General features: G+C 41.0%; 1 protein-coding gene across 2 annotated transcripts in view; it reads left to right on the forward strand.

Annotated features, from left to right (window-relative positions):
- The first annotated feature begins 9,568 nt into the window (after window positions 1-9,568).
- TDRP (testis development related protein) overlaps window positions 9,569-23,130 on the forward strand; it is a 68,244-nt gene continuing 54,682 nt past the window's right edge. The window contains exons 1-2 of one of the 2 annotated variants that reach the window (XM_072142356.1): window positions 9,569-9,811; window positions 20,148-20,249. In XM_072142356.1, coding sequence (XP_071998457.1) covers window positions 20,172-20,249 — 78 coding nt within the window. In that variant the 5' untranslated portion in view covers window positions 9,569-9,811; window positions 20,148-20,171. Of the gene's footprint in view, window positions 9,812-19,761; window positions 20,250-23,130 lie in introns of those variants that run through there. The other variant, XM_072142357.1, reaches the window with a different exon arrangement.

The raw sequence follows: 23,130 nt of genomic DNA on the forward strand, positions 1-23,130 counted from the left end.
AACAAACCACACAAATGAATAACAATATACAGGTATCTATATCTCTATGTCATTGTAAGCGAGTACACAAATGTTTATGCACGCAGATCCTCAATGAGGACTATGAGGGAACCCCTGGAGTGCCATGCAGGAAAACCCGGATGTCTTAGGCCCCTTCCACACTCGCGTTGCATTTCACGTCAGAGTTTGATCAGGGTGCGATCAGTTTTTGGTCAGTGAAAAACGCGCATTTTGCATCAGAGTGCAATCAGTTTTCAGTCAGTGTTTGTTCAGTGTCTCAGTTTTTCACGCGCGTTTTTGATGCAATTTCAATGCAATTTCAATGCGTTTTTCACGCGCAGAAAACGCGCGTGAAATGGACTCAGGACTGAGCTCTATCTTTTCTATGGCAATTGATGCGTGAAAAACGCATTGCACCTGCATTGCTCTTGCATATGTCTCAGAGTGCAATGCGTTTTTGATGCATCTCCATAGACTTGTATGGTGCGTTTTTCACGCGCGTGACTTGCAAAAGTAGAGCATGTCGAGATTTAAACGCGCGTTAAAAAAAACGCAAGTCTGAAAAGACCCATTGATTACAATGGGTCAGAGTGCAATGCAAGTTCTGCGCGTCAAAAGCACGCGCAGAAAACGCGCGTGAAAAACGCAAGTGTGAAAGGGGCCTTAGATAGGTGCAGCGGCAGGAGCAACAGAACACGCGGGAGCAAGAAGAAGAGAAATATCCTGTGAAAAGATGAGAACAACGATGGTCCACCGAACAGGAGGAAGATGATAGTCATGGTAATAGACCATATAATTCCAGATCATATAATCCTGGAATAAAGAGCAATGGATCAATAGGTACATAACTCCAAATTAAATATCTGAAAAGCATGTGAAAAGTAACATGCATAAAAGAGTATGATAAATGAATCTGGACAAAGGTGATAATGAAAGATGAAGTCCTCAGTCCTCTCACCTCTTTTCCATACTCCTTTCCCTCCCCTTCCCCTCTTTTCCCCCACCCTTTTCTCCTTCTTTTTCCTCGCTCCTTCTTTCATCTTTTTCCCCCTTTTCCTCCCCCCTCTCCCTCCACATCTTATTGACACACTTACACTTGTCTGCACACTTTTCTTGTTTTTTCACCTTCTTCATCTTTCATTATCACCTTTGTCCAGATTCATTTATCATACTCTTTTATGCATGTTACTTTTCACATGCTTTTTAGATATTTAATTTGGAGTTATGTACCTATTGATCCATTGCTCTTTATTCCAGGATTATATGATCTGGAATTATATGGTCTATTACCATGACTATCATCTTCCTCCTGTTCGGTGGACCATCGTTGTTCCCATCTTTTCACAGGATATTTCTCTTCTTCTTGCTCCCGCGTGTTCTGTTGCTCCTGCCGCTGCACCTATCTAAGACATCCGGGTTTTCCTGCATGGCACTCCAGGGGTTCCCTCATAGTCCTCATTGAGGATCTGCGTGCATAAACATTTGTGTACTCGCTTACAATGACATAGAGATATAGATACCTGTATATTGTTATTCATTTGTGTGGTTTGTTTTGTGGGTTGTGTGTGTGTGTACATGGGCCCATGTATGTGTGTCTGTATGCGTGTGAATTGGATCTACTGTATAGATCTTGTACCATGATTGTTTTTAACATATATACATATATTGCAATAATGTGTTTTTTTATTTAGTTTATATGGCATGTAAAATATTGATATTACATATATATGTTTTTTAATATATATATTCGCGAAGGGAAGTGGGTCTTTTTCAACTTCCCTTAGTGTTTTTTCACTAATATTTGCATTTGCACTTATGCACTTTATATATATATATTCGTTATTTTAGATGTATGGGTAGTCATTCCCATCATCATAATCACTGTCACTTCCCTACACTTTATATTTCTTCACTTACCCTCTATTTATTTAGTATTTTTCTTTTTCCGACAGTCTTATCCTCAATCTTGTTTTCAGGTAACTATACACAATTTTTATTTGCACATATTCATTATTTTTTATTCAAGATAACAATTTCTCACATTATCCCTTATTATTCAGTCATACGCACGCTGTCCCATACACTTTGCCGTGCGCCAGTTTACTGATCACATGACTTTTCGTCATGTGATTTGGCACAACGCCGGTTACTTACTATATGTTCTGCGGCACTGGACGCCGCCATCTTCTTGTCACATGACTGCCGGTCATGTGACTTGCGGATATGACGCGCACACACGCGCACCGTACCGGACATGACATCGTGCGCCATAATGGCACTATGGCGCCCCACACCTGTTATCGTTTACATATCCAGGTATTTATATTCAGTGACTCCCACACACCAATCACCCCTGAGGAAGCCACTGTGAGTGGCGATACGCGTGGGGCTCTCCCAGCCCCTCACCCTTTTGCCTGGTAATTATGTTGACCATCTTTTGTCTTACATTTACCATATCTCTACATTATAGATATATTGTCTGATTTCTTACTCTTACTCACCTGGTATATAGTTGCCATTTGACAGGTTTTGGGGCTGGGTAGGGAGGGGTTTCTCTTTGATGGGCCGTATCATGGGTCCTACCCCCCCCCCCCCTTGGGTTTTGTACAGAGGACTTTTTGTCTCCTTTTTAAATGTTTTTATTGGTTTTTTGGTTTGGTGTGTAATATTCATGTTGTGTTTATATTGAATAAAGATTGTACATTTTGGAATAGCACATGTTTATCTTGTATCATTGCATAGTTAGTTTTTCATGTGCCCAGCTTGCTACTATTTTGTGTAGTTCCTCCTTATTTATTTTCAGATTCGGAGAAACCGCTGCATTTAAAAAAAAAAAAAAGGTGTAGCGGGACACGCACTTACCTTCACCAAGTATAGGATCGTGAACTCTGGTGGGCCTTTTTGGACATCAGCGCAGCAGCGACACCTTGTGGACATCGGAGGAACTGCCTTAGTGAATCGCCGGAAGACCCGAATCCACCGCAGAGAAAGCGCCGCTCGATCGCGAATGGACCGGGTAAGTAAATCTGCCTCATTGTCCCAGTTTATGCCTTCCTGCTGCAAATTTGCCTTCCTGAAATTTAGAGTGTTTGTTGCCCCGCTACTAACCATCTAAGAGAAAGATAATTCACAATCAATGATATTATGGTCAGTATTACCCAGGTTCCCCCCAACATTTTTGATACAATTTTGATACTGTCAGGTCTGTTGGTTAGGATACAGTCCAGGAGTGCCCCCCCCCTCCCCTTGTTGGCTCCAGGACTAGTTGCGACAGGTAATTGTATTTTGATGTTGACAAAAACCTGCTACCTTTGAAGGACCTGCAGGTTTCTGCCCTGAGTCAATATTGGGGTAATTGATGTCCCCCTTGTTAGGTACTTCAACATGCTCTGAAACCGCATCCATTTTTTTTCTCCCCTTATTTCCACCCATAGGGACTCCACATCTTCATTTTCTTCACCCATCTTGCAGGACGGGCTTGAGGCAAAAGTTTACATATCAACAAATCCCTCTGCCTTTTTTATTTATACAATTATTACTAAAAAGACTATAACCATCTATAGTAACAGCCCAGTCATAGCTACTGTCCAGCCATGTCTCGCTGATACCCGCTATATCATATCTGCGCTCCAACATTGAGTTCCAGTTCCTCCATTTTGTTTGTGAGACTTCTGGCATCTGTGTACATGAACTTTATATGGTTTTCCCTATTCCTATTCTTTTGGTTCTTATTCCCTGATCTTAGGCCAGTCTCCCTATCTACCCACCTCTCCCATGCACTATGACTCTTCACAGTTCCTTAGCCACTCTGTCTTGTTCTGTGACAAGTGTAGTTGCCTTCTAGCCATTTTTCCCAATACAGCTGTACCCTCCCTATTGAGATGCTGCCCACCCCTACTGTAGAGTTGTAGCTGACAAAGTCAAATCTCCATGAACCCAAAACCCCACCTTCCTACACCAACTTTTGAGCCTTTTTACCTCCCTGATCTCCCTTATATGAGCTCTTTGTGACTGCAGCTATTACAGTTTAAATAGGTGGCTGACATTAAAGCTTATTGTGAGCATATGGTGAGCAATCCTAATACCACTCACAAATGTATCTATATATGCTAGTATGGGATGTATTGAGCAGTAGTGTAGTATACTATAGTATAGTAGTGTAGTATATATATATAGTAGGGGGGGGGGCATGACCCACCACATTTTATAGACAGAAGGACCTTTACCTATGAAATCCTCATGCATCTGTTCCTGATCTCAATACACAATACACAACAGCCATTTCAGGACCTTTGAAAGTCCTCCAAAGGTACTGAAACTGTAGCTTGAAAGCAGGCAAAAGGGACACATCCTTTATTCCACCAGTAGCTTGATTCTAGCACCACATGTAGGAAGTGATTTCCAGACCTGATGGGGATATAATATCCATACAGCCCAGGACCCATTGCTGTCTTAATCTGCCACCTGGTATTGAGAGCTGGAAATTATCTTCCAAGATGGCTGGGTGGCTGACCCTCTGACTACTGGGCATGTGCCAGTCTTGTTCCACTAATTGCACTACTGGAATGCTTCAGAGCTGTGGCATATTGTTTGTGTTTCATTTCTGTATTGATATGCCATTATTTTGCCCATACGCAGCACAACCTCTGTTCGGTATATAACTTATTACAGTATTGCACTTGTTGTTTTATTTATATGTGAATTCAGCTGTCATTGCACTGTGATACTTTCTTGAAAAATGTAAATAAACTTGATAATCGAGTTGTTTCCCAATTGTAGAAACATTATAAATTTGGTTCTAATTTTTTTGATTAGAAATGTGTTGATGTCAAAAAGACCGCCATGCACAGTTAAGATATAGTGATCATTTTTACCTAAATAAAATGTATGAGTAGCGGATTATAAGTCATTTCAGTGCCCAAAGTATTGTGCCCAGATTCTGTCAACAGAAATGCACGCTCCAAAAAAACGTTATGTGAGTAAATCACCAGTAAACACTTTGTAGTGTGCGCCTTGTTGACATAAGCTTAGAACACCACATTTATTTTTAATATTAAAGCATAGCTCAGTAGGGAACACTTTATCCAGCTATGGTTATAGAGAGTTCACAGATAACCATGATCTAATGGGAACATACAATTACATCAGATGATCTGTATACCCACATATACAGAGAAGATTGTGTCCTCAATGCAGTGGCATAACAAGACCCCAGGGGGCCCTGGTGTGAACTTAGAATCAAGGCCACCATATACCTTAACCCTCACTGCTGGCCCAATACCACACTTTATTCTTCAGAATACATATATACAGGGGTGGACTGGCCATCTAACCCACAGGGGAAATCCCGGTGGGCCAACTGGGGCTGGTGTGGGGCCAGTCTGGGACTGGTGGGGCTGGTCTAAAAATAAACTATGAACTAACCTTTCTGACACTCCCCTGCAGCTCCGTTACTTGATGCAGGCAGGCTGGCTGGCAGTGACAGCTCCGTGTGTGCCAGCTGCGCAAACAGACTGTGCAACGCCGGCGCCATCCAGACTCCATCAAGTAGCGGAACTGTGGTTGTATACAGGGGACAGGCTGGCTATAGACTGGGTGGCTGGCTGTATACTGTTGGGGGCAGGCTGGATATACACTGGGGGGCTGGCTATACACCGGGGGCTGGCTATATACTGGCAGGGCTGGCTGGCTTTATTCTGAAGGGCCAGCTGGCTATATACAGGGGACCTGCTAGCGGTGTTATATGGCATAGTAGTAGTAATAGTAGTTATATTCCTGTACATAGGGGGCAGTATTATAGTAGTTATATTCTTGTACAAAGGGGGCAGTAATATAGTAGTTATATTCTTGTACATAGGGGGCAGTATTATAGTAGTTATATTCTTGTACATAGGGGGCAGTATTTTAGTAGTTATATTCTTGTACATAGGGGGCAGTATTATAGTAGTTATATTCTTGTACATAGGAGCAGTATTATAGTAGTTATATTCTTGTACATAGGGGGCAGTATTATAGTAGTTATATTCTTGTACATAGGGGGCAGTATTTTAGTAGTTATATTCTTGTACATAGGGGGCAGTATTATAGTAGTTATATTCTTGTACATAGGGAGCAGTATTATAGTAGTTCTATTCTTGTACATATGGGGCAGTATTATAGTAGTTATATTCTTGTACATAGGGGACAATATTATAGAAGTTATATTCTTAAACATAGGGGACAGTATTAAAGTAGTTATATTCTTGTACATAGGGGGCAGTATTATAGTAGTTATATTGCTGAACATAGGGGACAATATTATAGTAGTTTTATTCTTGTACATAGGGAACAGTATTAAAGTAGTTATATTCTTGTACTTAGGGAGCAGTCTTATAGTATTATATGTTTGTACATAAAATTCAGCATTATAATATATTTTACTTAGGGGCAGTATTATAATACAGTAGTTACATTCTTGTTTATCGGAGAAGGTATTGTAGTAATTTTTTTGTATATATAATGCGGTATTAAGTTGTGTTCTTTTAAAAAAGAAGCTTTATTCCTGTACAATACCACCTGACATACCACCTATGCACCAGCCTCTCTCCCAGCCAAACCAGTTCCCTAAACTGTACTGAGGAGACCCAATCAGATTGAAACAGTGCTGACTACAGCTGGGAGTCTGTTCTTTTTGGAATAGATATACTGGTTTGGTTTTAATCCCACATCATGTCATAAGGCCTCTTGTAGGTCGTACTTGATGTCAAGGGAGCTGCTTTACAAGGTAGCTAAAAGAGGCGTGGTTTTCCTTATCCTATCTTGGAAAACTTTGCATATTTTCCCAGAATCCTCCTAGTGGAGCATCCATGGCTATATGGTGGCCTTAATTGGCACTCTCCGTAAGGAGAACACTTACTTCCCGACCCTAGTCACAAGCATACCACTATCTGCATAACACACATATATAAACCCAACCTACAGGGCACAACAGAAAGCTCCCGATGTACATCCTGAGCCTACTTATAGACATATACTGGCAGACAGAGGCATAGTTGTTGCCTCCGTCTACTCTGGAGCAATGGGGCACATTTACTTACCCTGTCCTGTCGCGATCCCCGAGGTGCATTGTCCAACGAGGATGAAGTCCGGCACGATTCACTAAGATCGTACTCCCGATATCCTGCATGTGTCGCTTCCCCGCTGAGGTCCGCCGGAGTTCACCTTCTTCTTCCCAGTGTATGTGAGTGCATTGTCTTGCGACACAATTTGAATTTTAAATTCGCGACGATGTGTGTCGCATGAAAGTCAGTGCGATTGAGCCAAAATCTGATCGCGTGCGATCGATTTGCGGCGCAAATCGGAAATAGTTGGGAAACCCAATGGAAATACAGTGTGCGGACCCTTAGTAAATGTGCCCCAATGTATCTGTTGGACAGGATGGAAAGATGTAGAAAGCTACATATTTCCATCCTCTGAATATGTTGCTCAACAGGAAGGGGGAATCCGGTGAGGACAATGACATCACTGGGAAAACACTCCTAACATCAGCAACAGCCAATGACCAGCTGCTGCTGCTGTTCACTTCTCTTCCCACATTCAGGGGAGAGGACGAGACTGTAGTGGGATACGTCTCAGGAGTCCGCCTTATGTGTCCTTACAACTTAGGCAAAAAGCGTGATGTTACCCAACCTTACACGGCTGGACTTCCTCTCTGGGCAGAATGCACTGCGGTGGAGGTGGATGCTGGTGGTTTTGGTGGCTGTGGGCCAAGCCGAGCCATAGAGTGTACAAAGGCAGAGGGTAAAACTGTGCCTCTGCCTGTATCACTCTTAGAGACACACATAGAATTGATTGTCTATAACTTGATGTTATAGACGTGGATCTTTTTGAGCCGGGGGACCGATCCTTTGCCCCCTGCTTCCACGCTTTTCAGTTTCCTCTACGCAGGACAACCCTGAGACATTTGTGACATTATGGGATCCTCCAGCATCTGGGTGGATGCAGAAGCAGTGGAAGTCAATGGAAGTAACAGAAAAATGTCTGGCTACCTCTGATAATAGCCAGCAGATCTCAAAAACTGCAGTCCTCCTGAGAACAATCAAAGGATATTAATATATATCCTTCTGAGTACCGATATGTTGGTTATTACAATATATCAGAATTAAAGGACATCTACCACCAGGATCAAGGATTGTAAATCAAGCACATTGATATACTGCTGTGTGCCCCATCTGGCAGGATCTACTCTTCTTTAGGCTTCTTATGCCCTTGTTTTTAAGACAAAAAGCCTTTAAAAATTATGCAAATGACACGCATAACACCTTATGGAGCCCTAAGCCCCTCAGGCTCATTTGCATGATTTTTAAAGTTCTTTTTTTTTAATTAAAAACAAAGGCATAAGAAGTTAAAAGTAGAGCAGATCCTGCCAGAGGGGGCATACACTGGTATGTCAGTGTGCTTGGTTTACAATCCCTTATCCTGGTGGTAGATGTCCTTTAATATCTGTCAGATTAAACATTTTCTGTATTTTGAAAATAAAATAGTTTGTACCAATACAATTGTTATTTCACCTATTGTATAATATGTGTGTTTTGAGGTACCTACTACATTGATACAATTTCCCTTTGGTGGTGATTAAACTATTATCTTATCTCATATCTACCAAAAGATATAGTGGGTAGCACAACCAAGAATGCAATAGAGCAGATGCATAAATATTTATAAACAATCTAGCTGAGAGACAAGATGCACCACAAGTTGCTCATAGATAATACGATTCAAATGTTTATTTGTATCCAAACAAGAACAAAAACAGACATACATTTAAAATCATTTAAAACATGCAATGTACATGAAATGACAACCGGAGACCCCGGTGTGGGTCTTCACAGTAAACACCCCCTGCTGCGAGTACTCAGTGGTCCTCAATAGTCCCTACCACTCACTATACAATGTAAGCCAATATGTATATATTCAACGGAGGTATAATTATTAGTCAGTGCATATGCCAACAAAAATCCCTGCCATGCAAAGTCCATACAAAAACTCCAAATGAACTGATAAATACCTAATGGCGTTTGTGAAAAAATTATTATATTGGTTATAAAGTGCAAGTGCTGAGTGCTAAGGCGTACAAAATGCCAGAAAGTGACGGCAGGAGTTGCAAAAGTGCAAATGCTAGTTACCAATGCTGGCAGGCAGGCATACAGGTGGAGGGAGAAAGAAGCAGGGGTGTGCGGCTATCTCATATCTATTCATTTTTTTAGTTTTAAAATAGAACAATCAAATCTATCACTAAAATATCCACCTGCAATATAATTTCATTTAATATTACTTTATGTATTAATTAAACATTTCTTTCCGCTGTTATGACACATATGTCATCATGACATGGTAAGCTTTGAACTCCATGTGGCTTTTTGCCTTTGTAGACGGGCTAAGGGGAAGTGGTTATTAGGTGTATTTAACCTCCTTTTGAGCACTTAGCTTGCAGATGCTCAGAACTACAGGCCTCTGCAGATCTTCAGAACTAGAAGCCTGTAAAGGATGAGATTGCAGTCTGTCAGAGCTGTAGGATGAGCTGAGCCGTATCAGCTCTAACAGACCCATAACAAATGGTATCCACACATGCACCGCTGCGTCTCACAGTGTGCATTAATTATTATCCCTATTACCATCGTTTCGGAAACATGTCATCCTGCTGAGATCAGTTCAAGGTGGCCAGTATTTCATTCATTATACTGCATATGTCTGAGACTACATTCACAGACCTTATCTCCTTGGATGAAGGTGGATCCGGGTAGGAGAAGAAAGGCTCTGCATTATTTCTGAAGTAAGTTCAACATTTTGTATGGCTTTTATAAAAGTCAGAACTGTTCTGACATCTATCTTTTTCACATCAATTTTAATGTTGTCCTCTTTTCTAAAAATTGAAGCTAAATCCAACTTTGTGACCCACTGAATTTGTGAAGAGACAAGATAAATGATTGCTGAAGCATGCACGATGACCTTGCCCTTAGAGATCTGTAGGAATGCAGTTCTTCAATAGCACTGGCATTTTCTCAGTATGCTCTAAGTAATGGAGCACTACTTTGGACATATATTATCAGCTGGTAGTCCTATACAGAGTTTAGTTATCTAGTGTAGTTTCATGCAAATTTTGGTATGCATTGAGTTGTCAAAAATAAAAAAGTGTTTTTGGAGAAACTGATCCATAGTTATGAAACTAAAAAGACTAAAGAGGTGTCCTAAAACTTTGATAACTTTGACCACTCTTAGCACAGATGTGAAATATCCTGATATCAACAACCTGATATCAACAACCTGGAAGCAGCTTTATATATTGGCTGAGAGAGGTTACTACTGTATCTCAGCTCCCATCAAAGAGACAGTTTGTTTGCCTTTGAGAACTTCCATTCAACAGTAAAATTGCCTTTGTTGTCTATATTAATAATCATAGTGTCATAGTGTCAAAACCCTCATTGCCCTGACCAACAGGACCAAAGTATATCTAGTATTTTGCTAGAAGAGTGTTAGAAACTGTATAATGTGAGATCAATATATTTGTATAATGGAATTATATGGGAGAGATTTACCAGTACTTCTACGGCAGTTTTCTTGTGTAGAAGTACTGAAATAATCACAAATTCTTGTGTACTGCAAGATTTTGCGATTATTATTAGGACTAAAAAACCTCCACGCCATATGGGCATGGGAATGGGACGTGAAGGGGTGCGGCCGGCAGCTGAGTGGGCAGGCATGAAGCGTTTTTGACCTGTGCCTGCGCACTTTTTAAAAACCTACAAACTTTTGTTCACAGGTCTTTAAGCAAAACTACACCAGCAGTATAGTTTTGCCCAGCAACTGTGCCACCCAATGGGACATTAAAGGACATCTACCACCAGTTTACTGTATTAGATGTGTCCTACAAAGGACATGAAGGACTCCCAGACTGTAATCAGCTGCTGAGTGACAGATCCCGTTTCTGACAGGATCGCTTGTTGCTCATGTCAACCAATGCATCCACATAGGCTGACTACTGTAATACACTGCTATACATCAGATGATTGGTTGTTCCAGAGTCCCTGAGTGGAACAGTAAAATAAATATCAAAAAAGGGTAAAAAAATTTTTACAAATAAAAGAATAAAATTAAAAAGAATGAAACAAGTCCCATGAATGCCCCATATATTATAAAACTCCTACATATAATAAGAAAAGTGAAACTCACCACACAAACTGCATATATAAGATATTGCCGCGTATTGTTGCGCATCCAACCAAACAAAAAAAGCAATAAAAAGTGATGAAAATGTCACAGCGATGCAAAAACAAGGATTTGTCTCTCTAATTGGGTTTTTATATAAAAAGCTATATAAATGAGATATTGCCATAAAACATAAATAACATGATATCTAACATGTAATCAATGGGGTATAGCCACCCCAAAAATAGTGTTACTATACTACTTGAGGGGTTTAGTTTTAAAATGGGGTAACTTTTTAGGGGTTTCTTTGCTTCTGATATATTACAGGCCAAGCAAATGCCACATAGCACCTGAAGCTTGTTTCAGCAAAATTTGCCTTCCAAAAGTACTTCTGTTCTCTGTTTGGGCCCATACAGTGGCTAATATCCACATGTGGGGTATTGCTATACCCAAGAGAAAACATGTGTGGTATTGCTATACCCAAGAGAAAACATGAGTGGTATTGCTATACCCAAGAGAAAACATGTGTGGTATTGCTATACCCAAGAGAAAACAAAATCTGAGATGTGTTTTCACATTCTATTGTAAAATAGTTGAAGCGTTCTAAAGTTCTAATCACATATAGTGACATGGCAGATATGAAAAATCAGGCTGGGTCCTTAAGGGGCCATTACCAGCCCTTTAGCTGTTTTTTTCCATCTTGGACATTTATGCCATACCACAGGACTCCAACCCCTTAGTCTTGTGGCTAAGAGAAGTAGTCACACATGCACAACTGTCTCTTTGCACTTCTATGGACTTTTTACCATAGCTTTGGTAATGTCATTTAGACTGCACAAACAGGACAGGGGCAGGGGAAGCAGGCTATATAAGGGGGGCCAGGGGCTAACAGTTTTTCTCAGTTTTTTGCACCTGAAGGGGCTTGCACCACACTTATTACTGAGACTCAACAGAATTATATTGCACGCTTTGTGTACACTTCCCGTGCAGTACCGGGTACACCAGATTAATGAAGACCATGGCCCACATTTATTAAAGCGTCTGAAACAGTTTTCTGTCTCATTTTGCACTAGAAAGAACGTGCAAACTGCTTGCACATGTATTTATAAAGTGTCTTCTCCAGTTTTCTGTCACAGCTGCATTGTGTCCGACAAGACAGAAAAAATGTGCACCTAAGGGTTGTGTAACTGCTTAGTTGGACTGTGCTCCACAATTCTGCAGCATGAACAAGGTGCACCAAAAAAGAAGATGGTGCTTTCTGCCGGAGCAGGGCACGGGCCACCAGAGTCATGAAGAACGTGCACCACAATTCATGAATCAGTCGCACACCGCACGCTTGATAAATATGGGCCCATGTGCCAGTATTTAAAAATCTGGGGCCCTCTGCACAGTAGTGAGGCAGATTACACTACTTTTGATAAATGTGGGCCAGTGTTCCATTTGGTGCAGATTGGGGAACATTTACTAAGAACAGGACAAACTGCACTAAATGCAGTTAAAAAAAAATAAAAAAAATAATTATCCCACAAAGTGGAAAGAATAGTATAGTTCCACAAAATAATAATAATAATAATTCTTTATTTATATAGTGCACACAGATTACGCAGCGCTGCACAAAGCTTGCCAAATCAGTCCCTGTCCCCATGGGGCTCACAATCTAATCAACCTACCAGTATGTTTTGGAGTGTGGGAGGAAACCAGAGGAAACCCACGCAAACACAGAGAAACACAAACTCTTTGCAGATATTGACCTGTGTGGGACTTGAACCCAGGACTCCAGCGCTGCAAACGCAGAAGTGCTACTCACTCAGCCACCATGCTGCCCAAAATCTATGAAAATGTCAGCTGTTCAATCAAAATATTATACTTTACATAGCTCTGTACACCAAAGAAAAAAAATCCACTACAGCGGTTTACCAAAAGAATTAGACTGCGAAGTCTAAAGCTTGAAAATAAAGGCCAAACAAATATCTGTGATATTTTGTCAATTCCACTGCATTTGGATAATTTTTCCAGCTTCTTTGTACATTGCATGGAATATTAAACAGTTGAAGTAAAATATGCCCCGAAGATAACTAGTAAATGGGAAAAAAATGATGGCTTTGGAATGTGAGTAACTCATGTGAATGAATAAAACGCAAATGTTAAACAATTCATCACTAGTGTTAAAAATACACCACAAAGTGTTAAAGGGGATGTAAAAGTTTTAATGTTATCGCTGATCAGATTGTGGGGGTCCCAGAAGTTATCCCCTAATCCCTTAAACTCTTATTGAAGCACTCCAATGTCTTGTAAAAGGGTAGTCTTTATTCTTTGCACAAGTAAAAACCAAATATCATAATATAAGAAGTTGATACATTTTAGAATACTCAGTCATCTTTGCTATGACTAAGGACTTGGAGTAGTCTGAAAAGCGTCAAACTTCTGTCGTTTGTTAACACAGGCTTATCACCAGATATACAAGTGTGACCATGCTGTATATTGCAGCCCCCCCATGAGACTGACCTGCAGCATCAAGCATAGACACCTGTATGGATAAACCGCAACAAGGGGCTGCAGTTAGTTCTTTCTGCTGAATAATTGTTCATGATACTTGTCATTTTTATGTCATGAATAACCCCTTTTAATTTGATGTAAAGAGCATGATTTATACAATATATGACATATAGGTTTTGAGCCCTCTGCTCTTTTTCCTCAGTTGAAGCCAATCTATGAATCCGACTTCTTCCACTTTGTTTTAGCAAGTACATATATAATATATATACTCATACTATACACTGCTCTCATGTTATAATGTTACCAGGTTGAGTTTTCTTTCTGCACTAACCAGTTCATGTGGATGTGGGTCACAGGAATTTTAAGCCCTGCATAGATTAACAACAATCCATTTCACTGAGCATTCTCCCTACTAAAGCAAGCAGAGAAAAAAAACAGCTTTGAGGTCGGCCTCCTAAACCCTGTAGGCTATGTGTGACTGGATTAATCCAACATGTTGGACATTTTTCCTTACAGAGAAGATTAATCCTCTAGTGTGAGAAAAACAGATGGGACAGAGATAAAAGCTAGGAAGGAAATTAGGAATTAATTCATTTATTTCATGGGGAAGTTTACAGTTCTTTATTAGTGAATATTGGGTTGCAGGAACAAATTAACAGAAAAATGTTTCTGTTTAAGGGTTTGTTTTTTGCAAGACAATTGATCAAGACTATTGCTCTACTTTCACACCTTCCCCTCTGCTCACTCAGCACTTCCCCCTCCCTCTGCCTGATGTAATTGCACTGCAGTACAGGAAGTTTCAGCACATGGTGGGAGGGAGGATGTGCTCCATGCACACTGTAACAGCATGGGAATCTGTATCATGGAGAGGCTCAGGGAACCACCCCAGTAGTCTTTCAAGCTCATTAACATAATTTTAAACATTCATTTTAGAAGGAAGGAGGCCATGGATAACAAATATATAAGGAGATAACCTGGTCACATTGCCTGGATCCATGAGTAAGAGTCTCTGGTTTATCCATGCTTGATTTTGATGGTAGATTCCTATAACATGCGTTTTATATTAATACACTATTTAAATCAACCTTTTTGTATATAAAATTATTTAACTCCTTCAGGTCTAAGCCATTTTAGGACTTTAGGACCAGGCCTGATTTTTTAAATTTTCCCTATGTAATTATAGGAGGATATAATTTTGTAACGCTTTAACATATCCAGGGGACAAGAAAACAAAGTATTAGAAAAAAAAAAGTATGATATCTTTTGTGTTTAGTTATGAAAAAATTGGAAATTTGGCAATAATTTTCTAAAAAAAACCAATAAAATAGCAATAAAACCCTGTAAACGGTAGATTCTACCATTTTAGAAACTACACCCCTCAATGTGTGAAAAATCACCTTTAAGAAGTGCATTAACCCTTTAGATGTTTCACAGGGGTTAAAAATATGGAGGTGTAATTTAGAAGCTGTATATTTTTTTAGACAATATATAAATTTAAATTGTGTACAAAAATTAAACCTTCACAAAGATTTAAATGACAAAAAAACTCCACAGTATGAGTGCTGTATGGGCACATGGTTGGGGGTACTGATACCCAATGTGTTGTGTTTTTTTGGTGATATTCACTTTTTATGTTTTATTTGATTATTACATGGGGGACTTCAGGGGACTTTTATTTTTTTTTAATAATTTTTTTAATTGCACTTTTTTAACTGTTTTATTTTGTCCCAGGGTAGGACATGAACAAGTGATCATTTGATCACTTGTTCATTGTAATATACTGCAATACTAATGTATTGCAGCATATTACATAGTCTGCCCATGCATTCTGCATGGGCTGACTCTAGCACTGTTAGATCGTGCAGAATCTAGCAGACATTTACTGTTGGCAGCCCTAGGGTCCTTCATCGGACCTCAGGGCTGACAAGGCAACGAGGTCGTGGTAATGCACTGTAGATGCTGCGGGCACTATGATCACGCAAGGATCACGATAGTCGCAATCCCACGCTGTTACTGAGGGATCCTGGCTATCACGCACTGCTGAGATCCCATGGTGATTGCAAAGGTTCAACACCTGACTTCAAGTGATCACCATGTCGTAACTCTACGTCAAGGTGCAGGAACTACATCCTGTGACATAAAGTTACTTCAGGGTGCGGGAAGGGGTTAATTAACGTATAAACTCATATATAAACAAAGACCTCGCCTTAACCTCACCATAAATACAGTAATTTTGTGCTAACTTATCTTCTGAGCCTGAGCGATCACCATGACATAACTCTACATCAAGGTGTGTTAACTTCCCGCATCCTATGACGTTAAGTTACGCCAGGATGAGGGAAGGAGTTAATTATGTATAAACTCATATATAAACAAGGAACTTGCCTTTACCACATCATAAATGCAAAAATATTGTGTTAACTGCATAAATCCAGAAGTTAGAACACTTACAACTCCAGAACCAGGTTAAATAAAGCACCAGAGCTAAGATCATACCATAAATGCAGCCTCATAACCAAGTTCTATACATAAATGGAGGACCTGAACCAAGCCCAATACTCACTGTTAATTCATCATTAAAACCAATTTTGTACATATTTACAACACCAGAATCAATTTCAGAACATAAAAACACGCCAGAACTCTGAACAATAGAAAAGTACACCAGAACCCAGTTTGGTAAGTAAATGCAGCACCAGAACCAGAATTCTGAGGATTGAGTGAAGAATTGTGAGCTCATATGTAATGCCAGCACTTACTGTAAATCTGATGACAGCTGACCAGAGAAGTCTTTTTCTTTTTCCTCTTTTTATCTGGCTGGCATTTCAGCCATGACTCATCTCTGCAAATTTAGGAACGTTCACATTGAGATCACTATTATGTCCCCACAGTAACCAATAAAGTAACATTCCCCTCACAGTCACCAATATAGTAACAGTGCCCCCACACAGTAGCCAATATGGTCACCTTGCCCACCCACAATAGCTAATCTATTCATAGTGCCTGAAAATGGTACCAAACATTCACACAGAAGCCAATAGTCACAGCACCAGCCCCACAGTAGCCAAGAGTCACACCAGCAGCCCCTGGTGGCCATAAGTCACAGTGCCTATCCAAAGTAACGAATAAACACAGTGCCTGCCCCAAAATAGCCAATAGACACAGTAGCCAATAGCCAGTAGTCCCAGTGCCCCCAGTAGTAACTGTGTTACAGTACCTGCCCCCACTAGCCAATAGTCACAACAGCAGGCCAAAGCAGCCATTGGTCACAGTTCCTGTCCAAAGTAGTTAATAGACACAATGGGGCATATTTATCAGGTCCTCTGCACTGCGCCCTGAAATAATTCCAAATGCTAACCCTCACCTTCACCCTAACCTTCACACTAGTAGGGTGCAAAAGGGGGGGGGGGGAGGCGCAGCCGACTGCAAAGCAAAATATGCTATAATCAATGAGAGATAATACGCAAGCACAAATATGGATAAAGTGCTAATGTGCCCAGCGATGCACAGAGAAGAAACGCTGCCCACCACCTCCCATACGTTTAGGGGTGTAGTTTCTATAGTGGGATAATTTTTAGGGTTTTACCATTATTTAGGCCTCTCAACGTCATTTGAAAGCTCAGTTGTCCCTCAAAACATTAGTCTTGGTTTCATAACATTCTAGGAAAATGAGTGGACGCATAAAAAAGTCATAATAAAGCAGACATTCTGAAAATGTTAGATGTCAATATATATGGGTGGTCTGACTATCTGCCTGGAAAACTTTAAAAATTGAGAATTTTTCTAATTTTATTCAAAACAAAACCCAAAACTTATCACTAAAGTTCTTCAACTAACATGAAGTATAATGTGTCCCGAGAAAACATTCTAAAAATAACTGGATATTTTGAAGTGTTCAAACCTTTTCAAAATAAGTATTTTCAAGTGTACAGTAGTGTTCAGTATGATGCAAGGATTCCCATCCTATGCAATGTGCAGTTCAACATAGTAGGCAGACTCCTAGGCATATTAGTTTGCACTTGTGCCAGTTCTATTTGCACTGAACTTTGTAATGAACAGAACATGCTTGCACATGTATTTATAAAGTGTCTGTGCCAGTTTTGCGTCGCGGCTGCACTGTGCCCGATGACAGAAGAAATGCGCAACTAAAGGAGCGTGTTAGTGCTTAGTCAGAGTTTGCGGCACATTTTTTACTGACGTACGCCACAATTCTGCACCAGAGCCGTGCAGGGGACGCCAGATTCATGAAGACTGTGTGCCAGTGCACAAGTAATTGCGATTATTTTGGGACTTGTATGCCAAAAAACTGTGTAGCACACAGAACCACAGACCTCATACAATCTGAAAGACAAGATTCTCTTATTCATCTAATGCATTTGAAATTACACCACCTCTTCTACTTCTCAGACGGAAGCGTCAATTTAGACACCAATACCTTGGGTTCTATAGCAGCTAGTAACATGGAATCAATGAGAATTTTCTCTTTAAAATTACATCAGTGCTTCTGTGAGCTTCAGAACCAGAGATACAATCTTTATCTGCAGCTGCCAGTTCTGTAGATCACAGAACCACCATGATGGGTTTGAAAAGTGTACAGACGCCATAAAAAATGTTTGTAGATTGTAGATGTGAAGCAATCAAATTAGGGGGCTCAAAGTGGTCTCCGTTATCATTCAGACACTTTTGTATTATGGCTGCATATATATATTTTGCTAAGCTCAGGATGATAGAAATTTCCTACTAAACTAAACCATAACTAAAATGGAAAAAAAAAACTGTTTCGTGCTGGAGGCTGCGACCCCCATTTCAAAGCAGAATAAAGAAGTAATGGAGCAGCTGCAGAAGCATTTTTCTATGCCCTCTGCCTGCTATTGCTGATCAGGCATGTTCACTAAAATGTACTAAACAGCCACTGCCAGGGGGCACTGGACCCGTGTTGCGCCAATGACAGATGGCAACCCCAATGACCAAATGATTGACGCTACGGATGAAGACGAATGTGTGAGTAGAGTAGCGGGCACGCTGGTATGAAAAACACAAAGCGCAGCAGAGCGGAGCCTGTCTCCATGGCAGATGTGTTTAGAGATAGGCTCTTTCCAAACACCATGGGGCCACATTTATCACATCTTACTGTACACCTGGCAGTGCTGGGAATGGCCACATCTTGGCCCATGCAGGCGGGGCTGTCGTGAGGGGACGGAAAACTGGGCATTTGCCCAGGGCCCCCTGTCCTAAAAAAGCCCCTGCATGTGGACTTTTGTGGGAAATGGATGTAGTGATTTTTTAATACCCCTTGGTATTAATACCCCTGGGTGAATATGATTATCATCTCCTGTGTATATATCTATCAGCTATCTTCCTACTTATCTAACTCCTATAATTGATCTATTTCCTATCTATATATCTGTCTATTTCCCATTTATCTATCTAGCGATCTACGGTATGTATCTCTAGATCTCCTATTGTCTATCCATCTATCAATCCACCTTCTGTCTCTCTTCTACTGTATCTATGTATTGCTCATATCTATCTATCCTACAGTCCCATACTACAGATACTTACCTCCTACTGTGTGTAACTACAAGGTGTTATTATTATGCAGGACTAAAAGGAGCCTCTTACTGAATGTGACTGTTCAGAAAATAGTTTTAGTTTGGGGCCCCATTTTGTCTGCAACCGGCCCTGCACGCAGGTTATGCTGGTTAGTCTGATCTGGCGCAGGGCATTGCTGCGCTGTGCTGCCTGGATGTATCCGGAGGCCGTAGCCCCAGCAAATGATAAATATACCTCCATGTCTTTTACATTGCAGGAAAAACGCTGGTTGCTCGTTCTCAGTCACAACCCATCTGTAATTGGGACAAACTCCTCCCCACTTCGATTAAATATGATTGCTAAACGCAATTCAAACGCAGAGTGTGAACGCGGGCCAAGCATCCTATGTGCGATGTGACGTTAGTTGGTGGCTGCCCCTGCAGCAGGAGGGTACACGGCAATGCCAGCGCCTCCTCTATATATAGCAGCCATGATGTAGTTACTGGGTAACGGGTCAGGCCCCAGAGGCAGCCGCTGTTTCCATGCCCTCATTTCATGACCTCCTTTCCTCAGATTACAATCTCACACAGACGCCATGTTCCCGGCGCTGCTGCGGGAGAAATGACACAGCAGCAGCAGCTGATAGCATAGCGGCCTCCATGACAGCGCCCCCTGTGCGCCCGGCCGTGACGTCACGCCTCCCCCCTCATTCCATTCATTGTTGTTGTATCTCCCGGTGTCTTATCTCCATCCCATCGTGCGCCCTCCTCCTCCTCCCGCCCCTCCCCCTCCTCCTCCTGAGGATCACTACTCGTGGAGCAGGCGCTGCAGGGCTCTTGTTACTAGGATGGAGTTACTGCTGTGCACTGTATAAAGTTTAACTCAAGTCTTATCTGCCCCTTGTGACTGCACATTCTCCCCCTCTCCGCACACAGGGCCCGGACCCCGCACCTGGCAGCATGTGGAAGCTCAACAAAAGCAAAGTTCTCATAGAAGAGACACCTGATGAAGAAGCGCAGGCTCCGCCAGAGCCCCAGGTAACACATGGCACACACAGCTCTGCTACACGTCTGTACCCAGCTCTGCTGCATGGGTAGAAGTATTTCTAGCGGTGGCTTCTGGCTCAGCAGTGTCTGCTGTCAGCAGAGCCAGGGGCACGGGGGTGATAATATGCCCAGGAGATGGCCTCCACATGGCATCACTTCCCTTGGCAGCATGATGTTTGTAAACAGAAGTGGGCACATGGCTGCCATTACTAGTTGCCCTATGTAATGATTGTATTTGACTAAACATTGTATTCCCCGCTGCTTTGTGTAACCAGTTGTCCCATTTTGTTACAATTTGTGACTTCGTCCTTTGCTTTGTTGATGTTTCCTGTATGTAAATAAGGGGTGAGACCAGTCCAGAAGAAATTCTTCTAAAGAGGAAAACTGTCTGTTCTTTGCCATTGTTATGCCACCTTATAGGTTGTGTTGTGTATTTATTGCATTGAAGAATGGGTGGTGAAAATGCAGCTTATATTGTGGCAGGAACCTGAAATCTACAGCGCTCCTATAGGGAGATTTGGGACACAGTTAGTGTCCCTATTCCACCTGACAGATTCCCTCTAAGACTGTCTAGTCCAGTGGTGGCGAACCTATGGCACGGGTGCCAGAGGTGGCACTCGGAGCTCTCTCTGTGGGCACCCAGGCCATCACCCCAGCACTGTTTCCAGAGAGGACTCAAAACCTCCTCCTGCAGTCCCTGGCCACACAGGATGTGCTGTGATCAGTACTATTTTAAAGCTACAAATCTTTAGCTGCCTGGGACTACAGGAGGGGCAAGGAGGTCCAAACAAGTCTGTGTCATTATTGGAGATCCTGCTCTGGGCCCCGCAATTCTTCCGCTTCAGGAAGAAAGCTACAATGATCTCAATTTCTCCTCTTTCTTTCAACTGTATTGGTGTCCTTAGGACGCCATTACAATGACGAACAGTGACAAAACAGGTAATAACATGTTACTACTTAAATTGCCATGTTGGCCCTTTCTATTTAAATAAATGGCATAATTTAAATAGTTTAATTTTGGCACCTTGTTAGTCTCAGCCATTTGTCAGGTAACTTGTGTATAAAGATCAATGTACTTGATGTCTGCGTTTGGTTTTAGCCGATCCGGACATGTTGTCGAATTGGTGGCCCAATGGTCAATCCAGCAAATGAACGCCCCTAGCAACTAGCCATGGCTATGGTTGGCCAAGAAGAGATGCATGAGCCATTGTGCATAACCATGTTGCAGGAGGATTTTATGGTGCTGCCTATGATGAGCAGGTCCTGGGGGCGAATTGTCACAATTTAGTTTTGCTATGTATGCTTTTATTTACTATAATTTCTTTACATGCATAAGAGCAAACTGTATCATAAGTGTCCACAGAAGTCTTTTAGGATCTGTATTACAGCTCCTTAAGACCTGAATGTTGTATGTACCTCTGATATACTAGTGAGGGATAAGGCCATATTCTGATAACATTGTTGTGGGCAAATGGCCGGGGCTCATCTATGGCCTTATTTTTCTTAATACAAATTTGCTCATAATGTGTAATGCTAACCCATTTTCCTCTCCTCATTGTCTGATTGTTGGCTATGCACAATTTCTCCAGGAGTCCTGCTGTAGTTTATCAGTTTTCACCATTGTGTTGTGAAGTTCACTAATGTAGTTAACTGATAGAGTAGCAAAACTGCTTATGCTTCCACAAAATTTCAGTTTGCTTTCATTCTGCAAAGAATGTACAGAGATAAGATGGGAGCCGCATGCATGTTCTCTACTGTTTAAGGCATTTGGGGCAGTTTTGAAAATCGTCCATGTACCACATTTGGTTTGTTTTATTTGCTGGTGTTATCTTGGGAAATATACAATGTATTACAAAAGAAAATGTAGCACTCAATGTTAAGAAATTGCAGGACCTGTCAACTACTTCAGCCAAAGTTTCAAAATGTCTCTAGTTGAACAAAGCCATGAAGTTTATTTACTTTCTGGTTTCCCATCACCATTAGTTTTAGAAATTATGGGCAGGAAAATCGCCCATACACATTTAGTGAAAGTACATTCTACATAAAAACCATAGATGGCACCCAGACAAGTGCTTCTCTATGGGCTCATAGAGTCCAAATAGTAGAGTAGATCCTATTCCTGAATGTGTTTGCGGCTCCGACAGTCTTTTCTGCTGTCATCTGACTGAGTGGTCTTCACACACACCAATGACATACGGGCCGCAAACATATTCAATGTTCATGCACAATTTGACAGACTTAGTTAAATTAGTGCTAGAATAGAAGCCACACCACAAGCCTAAACATATTGATAGTGACAATTCCCCTTAAATGAATAATAATGAAATGAATGTATATTATGATAGCTATTTGGCACAGTACATAACACAGTGGAGCTGTTACATGGAGTATGTCAACCGTGCTGGATTATATGACTGTACATGTTCTCTTCCTATTACTTTTATGTATTCTCTTGTAAAGCTCTTTGTGCTATGGAACAATGTAGAACATAACCCTGCAATATAGTAGACAGGTTATTATAAACTTGATTTTTTTTTTTTTCATACTGTGCATCACCTAGAAATAATTTAACTTTCTGTAGCATCTATAAACATTGGGTTTAGTTATATGACTTTAACATACCAACAACTCTGGTCCCGTCCTCTTCATGGATACTTTTGCCAACTCCAGCCTAGTATAAAAATTGCTTTGCTCGAAGTAATCTAAAGAAAAAATGTAACCTGGGTTGTTCCTCAGCATAGGCCTTAACAGGATTGTCAGATGCTAAATTGTGTAGTTGGCTAAAATGTATTTTTTTATTTTTTTATAATCTTTATCTTTCTATTTATTCTTGTCCAAGAATGTGTGGTTCTCTTTATCAGCTACTATTCAC

Source organism: Engystomops pustulosus, chromosome 3 (assembly GCF_040894005.1).
Source record: "Engystomops pustulosus chromosome 3, aEngPut4.maternal, whole genome shotgun sequence".
NCBI lineage: Eukaryota > Metazoa > Chordata > Amphibia > Anura > Leptodactylidae > Engystomops > Engystomops pustulosus.